The sequence below is a fragment of the Temnothorax curvispinosus genome, unplaced genomic scaffold, assembly GCF_003070985.1.
Source record: "Temnothorax curvispinosus isolate PA1 unplaced genomic scaffold, ASM307098v1 QBEX01007781.1, whole genome shotgun sequence".
Classification (NCBI taxonomy): Eukaryota; Metazoa; Arthropoda; class Insecta; order Hymenoptera; family Formicidae; genus Temnothorax; species Temnothorax curvispinosus.
The window spans coordinates 200,481-219,053 of NW_020217561.1; the positions used below are offsets into that span (position 1 = coordinate 200,481).

At 34.7% G+C, this 18,573-nt stretch overlaps 1 protein-coding gene across 8 annotated transcripts in view; it reads right to left on the reverse strand.

The window, feature by feature from the left end:
- LOC112457462 (RNA-binding protein Musashi homolog Rbp6) overlaps positions 1-18,573 on the reverse strand; it is a 585,496-nt gene that overhangs the window by 11,645 nt on the left and 555,278 nt on the right. For 4 of the 8 annotated variants that reach the window (XM_025020536.1, XM_025020530.1, XM_025020533.1 and 1 more), the window contains one exon: positions 902-1,006. The exons of 2 other annotated variants lie outside the window; for them this stretch is intronic. In XM_025020536.1, coding sequence (XP_024876304.1) covers positions 902-1,006 — 105 coding nt within the window. Of the gene's footprint in view, positions 1-901; positions 1,007-10,107; positions 10,180-15,836; positions 16,672-18,573 lie in introns of those variants that run through there. 2 more of the 8 variants (XM_025020532.1, XM_025020538.1) reach the window with 2 other exon arrangements.

The window sequence follows — 18,573 nt, forward strand, 5'->3', positions numbered from 1 at the left end:
AAAAAGAAAAGAATATAGAACGAACAGAGAAATGATGACGCGCCAGATGGACGATTGAAAAGAGAACAGACGCAAAAAGGTGATTTTTTCGAATGTGTTGCTTTGTCAATCGTCTCTCTTGTTTTCGAGTTTCGTCCGAGGATGTCAACAATCCTCGAGTATGCGTGCCTTCTGCCTCTCGTCTTCGACACTCAAGTGGGAAATGTGGCTCTTAAACGTTCATATTGACGGGGGTGGTTCTTGTATCGCGGAAAATTACATTCGACGGATGAGCTCGCGCGTGTAAGGAAACACGTTGGAAATAACGGAAGCGTCGTATATCGCCGAAAAGTGTGACAGGTGTTTTCTCGAGGCACTTAGAAAGCTTTCGCTCGTATCGTCGGTATCAGCTTTCTCCATCGGGCGAGGATGCTCGAAATCGCGTTGGCGTTTACCGCCACGACTACGGTTTCGATTCGGATACATCGGCTGGCTGTGGCAATAATGGAACCTAGGGGTATCGATCGCCGTCGAAACTACAGTGCGAGAGATTCCCTGGAGTAGCACTCGATGCATCGAAATGCACTTCGGTATTAATATGCATTTTCCGTACGGAATAGACGAAGGCAGAAATGTACGAAACGCGATAAACGAGGTGGGACGATTCAGGAAGAATTCTCGAGAATTGGTTGTACTTCGAAAGATCGCGCATAGGGGATTTCTGTATCAGAGATAGATAAAAGGAGAGTGAAAAAGATATATAGAGAAAAAGAGAATGAGAGAAAGAGAGACCGATGATGACGAAAAGAAGTACGCGAGCATATGTGTGAGTGCGAATGTGATAGATAGACAGACGAAGAAAGAGAAGAAGGTGTTTCGAGGTGTGTATTTCGAGAGAGCAAAGTGAATGTCGACTTCATACATTTCTTCCGGAGTGCATTGCGTTGGACGTGTTGCATCGGCGCCTCTGTATACGCGCGGCCTGCATTCTCACTTCCTGTTCCGTGGTAGTACACCGCCGGCACTCCTAACATTAATAAAGAACAAGAAGAAAGCTGAGAATGATGAGAAACAAAAACGGGAACGGGGAGTACGATCTGTAATGCGAATTGTTGACTAAGAAGAAACAGGGATTTATGTTAACGTACTGCGTGAATTAAATAACACATTGTGTTATTGTAGAAATATTTTTATATTACAGTTTAACTCTGACAACGCGTGTAGTTGCGTAACTTTGTAGATACCGTAACATGATATATTGTAACATAAACTATATTTAATAATTTAAATTTAATTAATATCACGTTTAAATTGCATTTAAATTGTTGAAATATAAAGCATTCCTTTTCATATAAAATTATGAAAAATTTATATAAATTTTTTTTTGTTTCTTATACTTTCTATATTTTGTTTTCTCTAACATTACACTATTTTTATATTAATTACATTTTTTTATCTTTATTTTTTTATGATTTTGTATATACGTTTTAATTACTGTAGATTAGAAAAAAATAATTAAATTTTATCCGTTTTAATTCGATTAGTTGCATCTTATTGAACTGGTATTCCTAACGATGAATTGGTAACGATGAATTATTACATATTACTATAGACACCTTCATTCTGTTATATTGTTAGTAGCTTAACTGAATTGCGAGCTGCAAAACAAATATAATTGTCACGCATTACATGAACATACTGAGAAAAATTAAAAAGGGAAATTAGACTAAAAAATTAAACAAAGCAATTTAAGATAAACGTATCAGCAAAAAATACTGTCTCAATTTGGTAGATATTACTTTGTAGTATGCCATACAGGAGAGGATCGTGAAAAAACTGGAATGCAAATAAGAGATGGAAATAGCCAGGAATAAAAGCGGGATAAGCTTATACATTTTTTCTATTTCTTCTCATATGCGTGGCTGTTTATAACGTAAAATGCTAAAAATCAAGTTTTTAGTAACGGCATTTTTCCCGAACAATTAACACAGAAAATGTCTTAGAGATCGCGAATTTTATCCGAACTATATATATTAAATTCCAAATTAAGAACAATTGCAGTTATACCTATAATATAATATTGGAATTTTAAATATTTTCAAATTGAAATAATTTTGATAAGCTAACTCTTAAAAATGTGTACAAGCAGATAACAAAATCTTACTTTTCAGTTCATTTTGAATAGATTTGATTTTGTGCAAGTAACTTAAATCGCAGAATTGCATCTAGAAACACCAATAAAAAATGCCAGCAAATTTCTATTTCAAGAAAATTGTATACTTAATGAATATCGATATATAACTCATAACATTATATCAATTAATACATAATATTATAAAATAAAATAAAAAATTGTGAAAAAAATACGTTTATTTCTTTTGATAATACATGATTTAGTCAATGAAACTTTGATGTTTCTAGGGTCAAATCATATTCAAAGCAAAACAAGGAACGGGAATTAACTCTTTAGGGTATAAATTATATTATGCATAAGCGATTGTGTGCGAGTTATATTTGCAATATATGTTTATAATCTATAGCAATGAATCGAGAATTGAAGATCGAAATCATATTTTTGATGCATTGTTAATATGAGGGGAGGGAATGGCCCTTCTATACCGTCGAAGGTTTTCATGGAGAAGCCTCGTTTTGGGCATGCAACTATCGGCGCTGATAACGCGATTGCGAGAGAGGGTGAATGGACCATAAATCGTGGATCGACGTGATTTGTATGGGGTATCACGGCGCTTAATGGTGTGGCTTGTCTCTATCGACATGCTCTGACCGGAAGTTCCGAGCTGCCATAGTTAGAGGGAAACACTCTGTAGTCCACCGTAACCTGACGATTTACGTGCGTTCATATCTTTTCGATATTCGGCAACATAAATGAATCGCGTCCGACGAGAATGTGGAAATTGCGTACATAAAAAAAGGAAGCATTAAATTCGGAATAATTCGGGGTTATTATAAATTAGATAAGAATCTGAAACAGAAGTTATTTATTCTAGAAGTCAGATGCGTCGGAACACAGCTTGAATTTTGAGTTGGAACGGCAAAAATTATTTATAAACAATTTCAGCTTGTATTAATGATAATTTTTCTTTGATTCACTAAAATATTTTCTTCGATATTACATGATTCATATTTTGATTAAAAGAAAAGCGTAAATAACAAGTAATGTGACGAGTAGGAAAAAAATATAATAAAAAATATTCGAAATGTGGAAAAGAGAGACAAAGAGAGAGAAAGAGAGGGTGCGTATATGTATGTGTCGCGCGCGATCTCTGGTCGGACAGGTTGACGAATGAAACGGAAATCCTTGCCAGCGGGCGTTTATCGGAAGTTTCATAAAAAGAAAGGGGCCGCATGTCCACGTCCAGCCCTCGAAACGGGTGCGGCTTCCGGATTTCGCGACAACCGACGGCTGCACCGATAGCTTTTGGGGTCGTATCTCGATCCGGCCAAAAATAGCGATACACATAAGCACACATGTATCTATATACACAGGTGGCCAGCATATATATACGGGATGCTTCGAAGGTTGTTCACTTTCTCTGAATCACAGATATTAGGTAGGCACAAAAGATGTTAGAAGAAGCATATTCAGAGTCGTAAATATTAGAAAAATAATTATTTTAATCCCATGAGATATTATGTACGCTTGACTTATGAGTAATTGAATATTAAACAGTTATACCTAGCAAAATTTAAATCGCAAACAAACATAAAATCTTATTTCGCAGATAGATTAAAAATGGAGCATTTTAACATGATTTGGTATTACCGAGAGACACAATATTGGAAAGAAACTCGTGAAAACAAGTGAATATAATCTTCTACGGAATATGGAATGAACATCTCTAAATTCTTAAAAAATTCTTTAGCCGAATAAAAGTGTATGATCTCTAGGACACCCTATATAAATAGAAAGGGTGCGTATATACGTATATACTAAGTCTGCCCGTGGAAATCCTTATTGCCTGGGTTTTGCCGTCCATCGAAACGACCGACGCGTAGGGATCTAGGGCAAGAGTTCATCTATTTCGAGTGTATCTCCAGCTGACGTAAACGCGATCGAGACTTTAGATAAGGACTTCGCGCCGCGAAATCTACCCAGGGGACTCCGAGTGGTGCGAAACCGGTGAGCTTTGAGTCCCAAATTCTAGCATAGAGTTGTTCGCTCAGAGTTCGTTGGATGGAGAACGAGGGATCATCTAGGGTGATTCGAAGGTTATCACCTAGCGAAGAACGTTCGACTTGTAAAGGACAAGGACGTATCAATACGTCTGTGACGAGATAATTTCGTTCGGAAAATTGGTTCTGCACTGAAATCAAAGAATCCAAAGGTATAACGTTTATACGTACATATCTTGAAACGAACTATGAAGTTTATCTATGGAGGGCTTTAGCAAAAAACTGCACGTGAAGTTATATAAAAATAGAAACAAGTTCTTTCTATTTTGAGGTATTATTAAGATATATTTTTCTGTAAAAATGATACCCGAATACTCTTTTCAAAGAAGCGAGATCGATAGCGATTTATAAATAGCGCATATTTCCATAAAAGTTTAAAGATTTCTTTTCTTTTCTATTTTTTTCTAACATAGATTAAGGGATAATAGGTGGTCAAACGATATAAAAGAAATTATTGCAAATGTAATAAACGTTACCTATTTTATATTGTGTCGCCCCATTTTTAGAATATCTAAAGGATCTTTTAATGAAGAAGAGTAAGGGATCATAATTAATTAATTAAAGCAATACCGTTCAGCCCGGTTCCTTAATATTCTACTTTGTAATTTTATATTATAGATAGATAGAGTGTGCCTGTTTAAAGAGTGTATATGTTAAATAGATGTTACTTCATAATGCAAATGTATTCATGATATGATGAATTGCATAAGCAAGACCCAAGAAGGTGGTTAGCGTTCTTCAATAAATTACGAAGGAAGATTTTAGAACGTCGAAACCCCTGAAAGCATCTTACTCGTTCAATGATTCATCATTGAACACGCAAATATAGAAGAGTTTCAAATGCTGAGGACAGTCTTGTACATGAGCACCATATACGTAATGTTGGTTTGCATCATAACAGCCATATATCGAAGCGGGCAGATCATGATCAGCGTCATAACGTGAAGCCATATTCTTCCATTGTTAAAGAGCGAAGTGCATGACATATTTGACGAAGCAACACATTGGTCGAATCATGTTGTTAATTAGCGTTGTACAAAGACGATTGTCATAACGAGCCGTTAATTCACGCATCCATGCTTGGTAATAACGGAATTGTTAGACAATACGTTAGATTAAGTAAATTAGTAGATATTTTCCGGGTGGTAGAATCGTTGGCACGTCCTAAAACTACATACACGTGTTAGTGGCTATATGCCGGCAATAATCGTAACTTGTACATATTATAGGCAAAATATATAAACATATGTAAATATCACCGTGACAGGTCGAAGTTTCTAAACTACGAACTCGTCAGTGTTTCACGCTGCTAACTCTAATTAGCGTTCTAATACTAGCGGTCAAATAAACGGCAAGAAATAACGACGTTCGGGCGGTCTTACGATCGTTTCTAACTCACAAGATACTAGTCGCGAATATAGCAGGATATTATACAATTGCATAGGGAAATACAAGGAGAGATGAACAATCAAATTTACAGATGGACACACGACACACAAAGAAGATAATCACTCTCATTCTATCTACGTGTCTAATCTACTGTTCTATGAATTCTACACAGAAGCGTAGGCGAAACGTCGCAGCGAATCGCCCTATCGCTTTGCAAACAATCTTTTCGAAAAAAAACTACTTTATCTATTTAGATGTAATTTATTATAAATTTAGAACAATACTCAAGAAACTTTTGTCATACACGAAGATACTCGTTACGATCGCTCGAAATAAACTATTAATTCGGATATCTAACTATGACCTAAACATTAATCGAGGTTGCCAACTACATTTTTGGATATTAAATATAGATTGATGTAATATTTAATATAGAAAATATTTTTCTCGCGCATCTTGACAGCACCCTCGTGTTGAAGTATCTATTATATATTATTATATATGTTGCTGTCATATATCGCAGATATGCATTTTTTTGCAAAGTCTGTGAAACTTTGCATTAAAAGTATGAGTGTAGTATGTGGGCAATCTCAGAGTTAACTTTGTTATTTACTCTCAATATTAATTAGTCGACAACGATCTGTTTTATACTACAGACTGCTTCTAACCAGAAACTATATATAATCGTTTAACTCGATTTATCTAAATTGACTACACTTTTGCACCACCGCGGGAAGATCAGAATCTCTTTCAATAACGACATTGTCGTTTTCGTTTAACTATAACTTGTTATAGTCTTTATGTGTTTTTGTAATCCATAAAATGGGCAATCGACCCGTTGTGGTTAAACTAGGCGTTTTTACTCTATAGACAATATATAATAATTAATATCACTTTATATATACGGCGATGTTTCTAAAAGATAGTTATAGGTGTAGCTAGATGGTAGATTACTCGCCCCTAGGTGACTGCATCTTCAACGAAGTCTTCGTCATCGATCTCGGCAATGGTTCCGCCTCGGTCGCCTTCTCTCCAATTTTTTGCGATATTCAACTCGAATTTGTTTGTCTCACAGAAAAACTGACCCATAGCCGTGCAACGTAATGAGCAAAATCGTGCGGCACGATATTACGAAAATAATAATGGACAGCGTAAAAATAATAAAGATATTTCAAATCTCATAAGAAAAAAAGATATACATATATATAATATATATTTATACATACATATATGTATGTAAACAATACAACGTATAAGAAATTATGAAAGATGTTTGTGAATTAGAATCTTTTGGTGCGTATAACACTTTTTTGTAACACTTTCGACGGGCTATGGGTCACGCGGAAAGATGAAAAATACTTTTACGAGGCTGATTTCAGTTTTCACTAGAACTACATACAACCAGTTTGGATACATGCAAGTGTTGCTCCAACCGGCGCGCAAAGTGGCGGTCAACAGTCAAAGAGTGATGATAAATATTCATAAGTAGAGGTACTCAGAAAGATATGAATATACATTTACTTTCTTTGATTAGTAAAAAGGCTTGTATTCTCTTAACTATAACAGTCTAATTCCGAAACATATTTGTCTAATATGAAGATCACCTTTAATGTCAGCGGGAGAGAATTTGATGACCTCGTTTAACGCTAAATACGATGAGAAAACGAGCCCAAGTATCGGGTATCGATAGCTTTAAAGCAAGCTCTGTAAATTGAGATTTTCTGGTGTTTTGTGACCGGCCGCGGCTTCGCTTTTATTTCAAAGAGAACCCTTTCCGCGGAACATCAAGGTTAGGAAAGGATCTAACAGTTCTCTTGTCATGCGACGTGTTATACACACAAATTTCCCGTAACACGCTCTTTCAAACAGACCTATAGACATCAGACTAAGTTCTAGTGAAAACTAATGTTAGGCTCGAGTACTCATATGGATAATAGAACGATGGAAGATCTGGATATAACTATGTACTATGAGCTAGGCAGCCATCCAACACCAGTACGAGATACGGGATTTAAACGTATATATATATGTATACGTTAGAAACCAAATAGCTCTCGTTACGATTACTTGTTAGGCTATTCTAAACACTATGGAATGAAATGACGTACGATATGCTTATATGTAATATGTAATATATAAATATATATAGAAAGACTTCTGATCGAATCAGAGATTATCTCAATACGTATTCATGCGGTAAATACGAGAATTTCGTGATATGCTATCAATTTTTTCGTATTTGCCATATGAGTATCCAGGCATCTCCAATGGGTTGAACAATATACGTATATGCACTGATTCTATTTTTGAAACATAGAATTGCAACTCGCCGTTCGTTTATACGACAGATTATATATACAGGATGCCCCAGGAAATATATGCGATACAGCACGGTATTATATCTGTCGAATAACTCTATCAATATTCCATTGAATAACTTGACACATATTTCTGGAAATAGCTTCGATACATATTTATGACTCGGATTCATATGGATATCATAAAGTTTTTTCAAAGATATGTAAAATGATATAATCAGCTGATTATTGATGAAAGCAAATTTGGTTTTTGATACAATAATATTCCCTGTGATCAAATAACAATCGATTAAAAAAAATTTTGCCCCGAGGAATATGCTTCATTGAGAAATCATAATAAATATTTCTCTACTTCCGTCGTCAAAATTGTTTTGCAGTAGAGTTATCGAAGAAGCGAATCAGGTTGCAAAGATCAACTTTCTGGCATGTTAAATAGCAATTAAGAGTGGCTTTAAAACAGATCTGAAAATGCAGATAAGCAGTGTAACAAACGTTAAGAGAACACATCAAACTCAAGGTAGAGACAAGAAACTAATTCAAACTTTTACTGTTGCAGCAAAATCGTACAAGGCTACGACTTATATCGCTTCTTCGATACTTACCTTTTGCCAATCGTATTACTCGATTGAAGGACTAATTATTCCCTTAATTAAATTGTAACGCAATAAAATGTCGTTATATGGCATAGCGCGGTCATTTTTTTGTGATGATAAAACTGGTTATCGGGGGATCATATTAATTCGTTTTAATCGCCTGTTCGTTGAAAGCGCCGATCATCCGATTCCCAATTTAGTGGAAAGTATAATGTAATATTAACGTAGCGATACATACGTATATCATATTACGCGACCTCTATACGCAGATTTATTTTAATATGATAGAACACGTCTATATAATGATGGAACTAATAAATTGTTAATCACCGTAGATTTTGTACCAATCACAAAATTGATAAGGTTCTTTGAATTGCATACACAAACGTAAATAAAGCTTGAGATGAAATTTTTTAAACGATTTTTACGGATAAACTACGTTAAATTGACATAAAGGAAGTAGGACAATGCAGATATTTTAATAATACGTGCCCTATTTTCGCCGCGAACACGAGAAAGAAAGAAAAAGAATACATTTCGTGAAAATCGATCAGTTTTTGAAATCGCACGTGGTGAGAAAGACGGACGAGACGAATACAGATCGCGTAGACGATACAACGAACAACGGATGCACAACTAACATACGGTTTTCTGTTTCCTAAGCATTCCATAAAAATAGATATAGAATATACATATATGTATATTTATATACGAAAAGAGTTCAACCAATAATAAACACTATCGGTGACAATTATACTCGAAACTATGGGTACCTAAAGTAACTAGATAGCAACAGTGGCAGATGTCTCGTATTTAATCAGAATTAAGTAATGTAGAATGTATGAGAATGATAGAGTGATGTAAAACCGAATTTAGATCAAGCAAGCAAGTACAAATAAACACGAATGAACAGTTTGTTTCAATAAACTGCTGGCACCGTTCGCATTCGTTAAAATAAATTGTTTATTTGTATTTATTTGCTTTCGCGTGCTTAGTTTGGATCCGGATTAAGAAAATATTAATTTTGAATAAATGATCTTCGTTAATAGTCGACAGATAGAAGCTATCATGTAATAAAACTCGTCAATAAATAGTGAATTTTCGTAACAATTTTAGCAAAAGTAAGAATTTCAAGATTCAATTTAAAACACACAATTTAAGAAATCACTAGTATTATTACGAAAAGCAAACTAGAAAATTCGAATGCTACGAATATATCAATTAAGAATATATAGTAATAAAAATATTAAAGATATATTTTATAGAAGAAAAGAAAGTATCTTTCAATACAGTTTTAGCACTGATTTCAAATACAAAGTATGTCAATTACTTGTTAAGCTTTTCTCATAAATAATTTTTAAAACGTCCTAAGATAACAATAATAGAATCTCAAATATTTTGTTAAATTTTCAAATTCATTCGCGATTCTGTACGAAAAAAGAAGTTTTGGTACACGTACAGCGATCTTGATTGGTGTTCTTAGTAGACTGAGAGTACGTGTATGTTTGTGCAATACGTGACCGTGTATGTGAATCTGGGTATGTACTACGTACTACGGATTACGGTTACCGTCAACACGAGCGAGAACACGAGAACTTGGTGGAACAACCTGGCACTTTGGGGTTGAAGCTTACCGGTGCAACCCCCGCTGGGGCTCACGGACACTCGGCCTACCCTTGGCCCCACTGCGCGGTACACGACCGCTCCTACCCAACAAGAGACATCACCGATCTTACATGATATAGAAATGTTCGTTGATCACTCTAAGATAATTTTATCATCTATCGACAATTGGACGATTATTGGTGCTGGATTAAGCTTTGCGCGATTAAAGAAACTCATAAACAAATTCAAGTTTCCTTACGTTATTAACGGAAAAATAGATATCTTTTATAATATGAAAGTCTAAATAAATGTGTAGGTGTTAAACGTAATAAATGCTCATTCTTTTTTTTATTTTTTTTACTCTTTCGAAGATTCAAATATCTTCAAATATTTTTCAAAATTAAATGCAAATATCAAAATGTATCAAGTACGAAGACATATATGTATAAATTACGATAAGTTATAGTAATAAATGAAAACGTTTGTGATTGTGTACACACATGTTGCCTGTGTTCTCTAATTAAATGAAAAATACAAATATACATATTTACTATATGTATATTAAAATCACCATTACATAAATATCTAATTGCTGTTTCAATAACGCTTAGTAAATATCAGGAGGGAACGAAAAATGTATCCTCTACGTTTTATTATGTAAGATTCTCTGTACATAAAAACTGTTTCTGCTCTTTTATTTATTTAAGTCTTTCTTCTACGCTTTTAATTTTTATATAGATACTCTGAAATTATTACAACGCACTTAATTCAGCACCGTGTATTCTATATTGTGCTTTTGGGTATAAAGAATCGTTTATTACTCCACGTGCTTGTCCACGTGTTTGTGATATTACAATTTCTGTAACTTCCTATTATCTATGAGGCACGCGCCGGTTTCAATAGAGAGAGATGGGATCTTTCCATAACCACAAGTTCCCTTCAAATGTGTATTATTAATTTAAAATTTTGGCTACAAACTGTATTTGGGAGCATATGTTTAATGTTAGAGTATATTATTTCGAGATGAGTCGAATTTCAATATACCGTATAAAAAATGTTTTAAGTGGCAATAAAAGCATATATGCTTACTACTTCAATTGTTCTATATGAAATTGTACTGATCTGTGTGAGGTGACACCTAGCTCATAGTAGAGACTCAAACTAAAACATATTATATCATTGTGTTGTGCTACAAGAAAGGTAGTAAGAGTATCCTCCATAAGAGAGGAAGTGGATTTTTGTTTCGTCTTTCCCCTTCTTCTAGCACGTATAGTATCGAGAAATTCTATCTTCTTGTGCTTTTTCGTTCATTGCGTGGTACTTTTTATTTGTTACAGACATTTACTATTCAATAATTCTTAACCGTTATAATAATAGAGCTCCAGAGAGAATTGTTACATGGTGTTAATATTGTATACGCGCGTGCGTAAGTGAACTCACTCTATCATTCAGTTCCAGAGCGATCTCAGACGGGCATCAAAAATGTTATGTTATTGAGTACCCACGAGACATTTATAAAACTTTCGCGGCTGTGCAAGTTCTCTTTTCGTCACCTTCTTATTCGCCTTAGCGTTGGTAATCTAATTAATCGTCCGAGCCCTCATCGATCGCCTGTTAAATTAATTACTTTCACGAGTGTGTTATTCTCTTAAGGCGCATATAGCGCAAGCTGAGGAAAGAAGCATCGTCGGAAGCATGATTCATTCTATACCGTTCGAAATCTTATGCATTAAGAAAGATTGGCGATTGTCGAATAAGACGATTTTTCGCGTGCAAGAAAACTTGAAGAGATTTTCTGAGTCGTAAAAATCTCATTTACACGGTTAACATTAACTTAAAAAAATATATCCGTTTGTGTGAATTTTTAAAGATATACTTTAATTTTAAAAGATATTTTACAGATATATTAAATGTGCGATTAGAATGCGAAAATAAGCTCATCGAATACCAGGTATCCTTAATCTGTAAGTACCATAGTGGAATCTTATGTGACTCAAGTTTAATTGTCATGAATTCTATTGGATTATACGTTTTTAACATTTGTTATATTAAAATATCTAAAAATACTTTTAAATATTTTTTTCAACTTTTGAGTGCAAAAGTTATATTTGAGGAAAGAAAATATTGCAGAAGTTTTTACATATTAAATGATGGTCACACAAATGTTACATATTATATCTAATAAAAATATTATAATTTTCACTCTGGTACTTAAGGATTAATGAACATATTAGAAACTTCTTATTTAAAAACAAAATAGATATTTATTGAACTTCTTCCATTTCCTAACCCTTAATTGACGTTTTAATTCAATCCCAAGCATAACCCGCGAGTCAATCGGCTTCGGAACTGCGCCATACTGTTCTCACAAACATTATATTATCTTGGACGGTATATTTTCTCATATTTCGAACATTCTCCAATTACATTTTAATTTCGCGAGTATTTCATAGCGACGTTCTTCAAGTAGTCTTGCGTGGCACGCGCTTCAGCATCGTTAAATTACCTGCTCTGTGAGTGCAAGTGGCATCGTGAGAGTCATTCTCAGGATCGGGCAAAGTATTAGTTTTATCCACGCGCGATCATAATGATTTAACAACAATCTTACGAATAGCAACAATCGGACAATAGCTCGGTAACGTTAACCGCGCCGTTCTGGGAGAATTTAAAAAAAAAATTTCGACGTTTATGCGGAGATGCATACCTAGATGAAGCGACATTTACGAAATATACAAAAGAATATATTTATATCACGAGATTTTTTGTTTTCAGATAGGACGGTGATGTTAACGCGAGCGAACTATAGCCGCGCATAAAAGTATCAATAATATTATTTAAGCATCGTGTCGTTAACAAATGTATAAGCTCAGGACATAAGTGTCTTCTTTTGGGTTTGGCTTACTCTTTAATTGCCTCGCTCGTAAATTCTCAGATCTACATTCGCATCATTACGTTTAGCAATTTCTTGATGCAACTGTTTGATATTTAGCAAACAGTAATACTAGGATAATTTAGGTAGTTACATTACATTCAGGAAAACAAAGTTCAAAATTAGACAACCTTTAAAGGCCAATCTTTAATTTAGGACAACATTGGATGCTAATTTTATGAATCAATGAAACATTTCTGTAGGTATATTCATATTTAGCGTCAAATTCCTGTAGCAATATTGAATGCGATTTTCATAAAGGTCAAACACAGCTGAAAATTAAATGATTGAATTTATAACTAAATGCCGTGCTAAACCGATATGCGAATGCAAGCCTTTAACATTAATATTTTGGCAACTCGCAGAAATGATTCTAGCGAGACAATTCGCGCGAACGAGCGTAAATCTGGCTGCTCTCTTCGTGAATCTGCGTTCTCCATAACGTCTTAGGGACGAGGACGGACAATTCGCTCGTCGCCCTTCTGTTTCTTTTCTATGCGCGCGAGACTTATCGTAACATATATTTCGTACACACTTCTTTTTTCTTCGTTTTCTCGCCCTGCGATCCACAGGGATAGGGTTCGTAGGATTTTCATTAACGACAACTCGAGAATACACAACGAAATCCAAACTCGATCACAGCTCTCGCGAACGTATAATATACGTTGCGGTATGGGTGGAATAATGCCAGTGGGATGCGGGCCAGCGAGGGGTAGGAAGGATGAAACCGAGAAAACCGAGAAAGCAAGGCGAAGGTATTAGTGCGACGACACCGCTCGCGTCTCCTCCTATTTACCGTTAATAAATCCGCGCTATAATTAATTACTCTTAATCTTCGTTACATATGAAGGTAAATGTATACGTGCAATGTGCGGGAACGCGAAAGTACCGCGTCACCGCGATTTACGCGGGCATTATGCATAATCTACTTTTCTCCTTTTTTTTTAAAGATATCTTTAATATCCTTAATTAATCTTAACTGTATTTTATTTCTTTTGAGTTAGCTTCCGTGCGAGCAGTTTAGAAAATTACTTTAATTAAATGAAAATTTGTAATACGTGTGTGACGCATAATGAGAGTGTAATTAATATACGAGGATTTTAATGTAAATCCCCGATTATGGCTGTTATCATCGCGCATATTAAATCTATTTAATTGCGTTTGGTGTTCGCATCGTCCTTGCTTCCTGGGGTTTCCTGACGCTCTATCGAGGGACGGAAGTGCGGGAAAGGCCTGGAATGAGTTTAACGGCGTAATAATAACAAAGAAGCGCAAAATGGCCAACGGTCCTTGAGCGGCTTATCTCGATGCTAATCTCTCCTACGAGGGTCGGTACTCTTTTTCTTACGTTTCACTTTCACCTAACTCGACGTATGCCTTACTCTACGTTTAGCACAATATGTAACTTTTTTTTTCTGGTTAAGAAATAGTTACGTGCCACGACAATGGCACCTTGTTCGCGATGCTTTTGTGCGATGCATTTAATCTTCCTATAATAGTTTTGTAGTCAACAAATCTATGCTGTAACTATGATATTAACAAAACGTGTAAATCATTTACTTTAAGTTCCTTTTTTCAGTTCGTCTCAACATGGTTCTCTTTCCTCTGCTTTGACGTTAACTTAACAGAAATTTACTCTGATAAGGTATTCTGGTAAAAACTTAATTTCCTCTGCTGCCAAGATATTTAATCTTGAAAAATAGAAATTGGTGATAAATTATGCCTTTATCCCTCCCCTTTTCCACGTCATTACTCTTTCATTGAAGAAAAATCGTTTTTATGGAAAGATCGTTTAACGAATCTGTAATTAAAATATTATATTTAGGCAGAATTTTCCACATATTAAATACTGAAATAGCATTTGGAGAGAGAGAAAGAGAAACTACACATATTACAAATATTATTATAAAACCATGTTATTTCTTTTTATACTTTTCGTATTACTTACAATTACTCTGAACGTGATAATTATGCCGCGCATAACTTATAAACGCGTTGTTACGACCACCTCATCAAAATATATGTATCTTCAATTCGCTGGCAGCAAATTTTAAGGTTATTATATAACAGGTTGATACGTACGCGCGTCGCTTCAACAAGGCGCCATAATCGAGGCACTCGGAAACGTCTATATCGTTATATCTACATATATATGTCCTACACTAAGTGTTTTCGATTAAAGTGTTTAGCTTAGAGATTACATAGAACGTGGCTACATCTCGAATTGCTACGTGAGGTCAATATCTACGTGAGAGAAACGCGTTAAAGTTTAAAGTGAATGGAAAAGAATGATAGACCGGCGAAAGAGATAGGAGGAGGAAGTGGAGGAGGGGCGTCCTAGGAAAGCACGAGAGAAAACTGACCATGGCCTTTAATAAACGTTAATTATTTACGTATGGTCATTATATCTAGTTTGCGTTCTCATTATGATTCATTGTAACTCCGCATGATTATATCATCGATCTATTATTAATGCGTGTTTTGTGTGTGTGTTTATTATTAGCTGCTATATCCCCTCCCCCATACACACATTATGATGAAGGGGTAAGAATTATCTCGGCATATAATCTCTGTGTTAATTATATACCTACGTTCCCGTGGTAGACATCATTACTAGCTAGTGGCAAGGCTACCTCGTTTATCGCGAGATTTCGATATTTTGGCATTTGTGACTATTACTATAATCTCATTTTTCAAATGGTTTTTGAAACAATTTAATAAGAACGCATTTATATAGGTACAATAATACAATAATTTGATATCAATCAGGAAATATTATTTTCTTGCATCAATCGTTAATACATTGTTTTTTTTTTCATTATGTGTTACTTCCAACACATAGTAAAAATAATCTGTTGTTACTTTTTATTAATAGTTATTAAAATTTTTCCTCGTTTCAATGATACATCTATCTCTATAGGAATATTGCATTAATATCTTTAAATATGTCTTATTTTCTTTCTTCTTCTTGCTTCGGTATTTACGTGTTTTTACTCCTTAATTGTTATTCCTGCATTTCTGTTTGAGAGAGTGAATGCTTTTGCATTTTACAGAAAGCAAGAAAAGAAGGACGATATCGTAATTCGTTTAATATTTCGTGATACAAATAGCCTTGCCATTAAGCATCATAGATTTGGATGTGCGTTTATCTGTATTTTTAGGCGCTTTTCAAAGTAACGACAGAGGAATAAAATACAGAAATCTGTTTATCTCTATGCGAATGAGAAGATAAAGTGGAAGGATCAGAAAGAGAGAGAAGATGGGTAGTACTCGACTTCCATCGAAGAACCATTAAATCTCGTCGCTCAATTTTCATATCTATTTCATTTTTTTTACGTCCCCTATATATTTTCTTTCTCTTTCTCTTTCGGTATTTACGCGTTTACCCATTTCTTTCCTTGCCGTTCCTTCGTTCCTGTTTGCTTGAGAGTGAATGCTTTTGCAGGAAGGCGAGCACATTTTTTTTTGCGCGAGATACTTCTGTCGAAGATATTCGTGTGTGTCTGTACGCGATACGCGTATATGCGCGCGCAATGTGTGTGAATACGTATTTTATTTGTCGTTACTTTTTAGAATCTTGTGTTTGGCAGTACCTAATGGAATGGGGGTAGAGGCAGGCGACGCTTTGCTTGACGAAGGACCACAGAGTTTGCCAGCCATGCGTCTGTGAACATTTTTTAATTTCCGGTCAAGCGATTCACGTGAGAACAAGCCGTTTCAGAAAATTCAAATTCGACTCTTTCGACGTTACCGGTATACTATAAAAAAAACCGGTTTATAACAAAGACATTCATTCGTTGCACGATTTTGTGATAGGGAGGAAGGTTACACTCTCGGATTAACCTTTCGATGATAACGGAAATGGTACCTCACTTTAACGCGACGTATACAAGCTGACACAATTTGTGCGGTTTATGTTAACAGGGAAGGATTATTCCGAGCGACCAAATATATAGGCGATTTCATCAAGAGCTATTCATTACAGTCGAAATAACTCGTTGCTTTCCAATAGGTAAATAATTCAAAATTGAAATAAATGGAATTGAATATCAATTTCTAATCGGTTTTTCAAAATAAAAATTATATTAGTCCACGCAAATATTATTTTGCACAGCAATTTTTCCGTTTCATATAAATAGCATGAGCACCATAGTTACATAGTCAACCACAGAATAATGTTCAGTTTTATCAAATAGTTGCAAAAATCGGAGGATATTTTCGTGCGAAAATGTCAGCTCATTATCTCGGATTATAATACTGCTACATTCGCGCATCGAATCAATTAGAACGATATCGGTGAAAAATTTGCATTGAAATTGAAGATTATCTGTATGTATTCATCTCCCAATTGAAATTTTTGGTCTATAGTTTGATGAACTATACAATCTATTGGGCCATCAGGTATTGCGGCATTCCCATTGCAAATGCATCTCTTGCGAGATTAGCCCGATTCTATAATAATGAACAATGAAGACCGGTTCGGTGAATAGCCGCATATCATGTTAATCTCGATTCCATATTTATCACCAGCGACTGATCACCATCGTAGAAACTAATGATATTCATTAATAATTCACAAGACTCGTGTTTTAACAAATATGAGCAACATTAATTTACATTACTCGCGCTCTGTATATATATCCACTTTGTATACATATATATTTATATTTATTTATATCGTTTACTCTTTTATTTATATTATGTGTACACAATGCGTGATATGAATAAATGGCTGTACAATCGCGCGTATTTACAAGACATTCTCGAAAAAATGTCGAGATATATAATGAAACACGAAGCACTATAAGTATGCATTGTTTGTTTAAAGGAAACTCAGGACGACATTGAGAATTATAAGAAGTTGAAAGTAGAAATATATATCGGTATATATATAGATATTTTAATTCTGCAAAGCTATATGGAGAACGTCTTATTCCAAAAATTTGCAGACTTAATACCTGCTATATGTAGACTTAATATAATCAAATGCAGTTTTCTCTTCCATCAAATTAAACATTTTCCGCCTATTGAATGACATATGAATACACGGAAAGAATACTTTGGCTGAAGTATCTAGAAATTTAACTAGATACAGATCTGAAAACAAGTTTGTCGCACCATCAAAATAATTATAGTAGATCGCTGAAATATGATGATAATGCTGTAAAAAATTTCGACATTTTAGCAATCAGTTTGAGTGTCCTACATAATTATTTTGATGATGCAACAAAATTATTTTCAGATCTGTATCTAGCTAAGTTTTTAGATACTTTAGCAAGTTCTTTCCGTGTAAAAATAACAAAACTATAAACATCTCATAAAACATTCACAAGTACTTTCGCGCACACAAGAAATATACATTTGCATATAAAACAATTGCACGCATATATATTGAGCTTATTGACGAAAAGTTGGCGAAAATGTGTGAGTAACGATATATATATCGCTATATTTTAATTTCGCATAATTCTGAGCTCAATGTATTTTTCCGGAAGGCTTTCTTTACTACTGAAACATGAATACTTCAAAAATGCAGGACTTTATATCAGTTTTGACATTTTCTTGA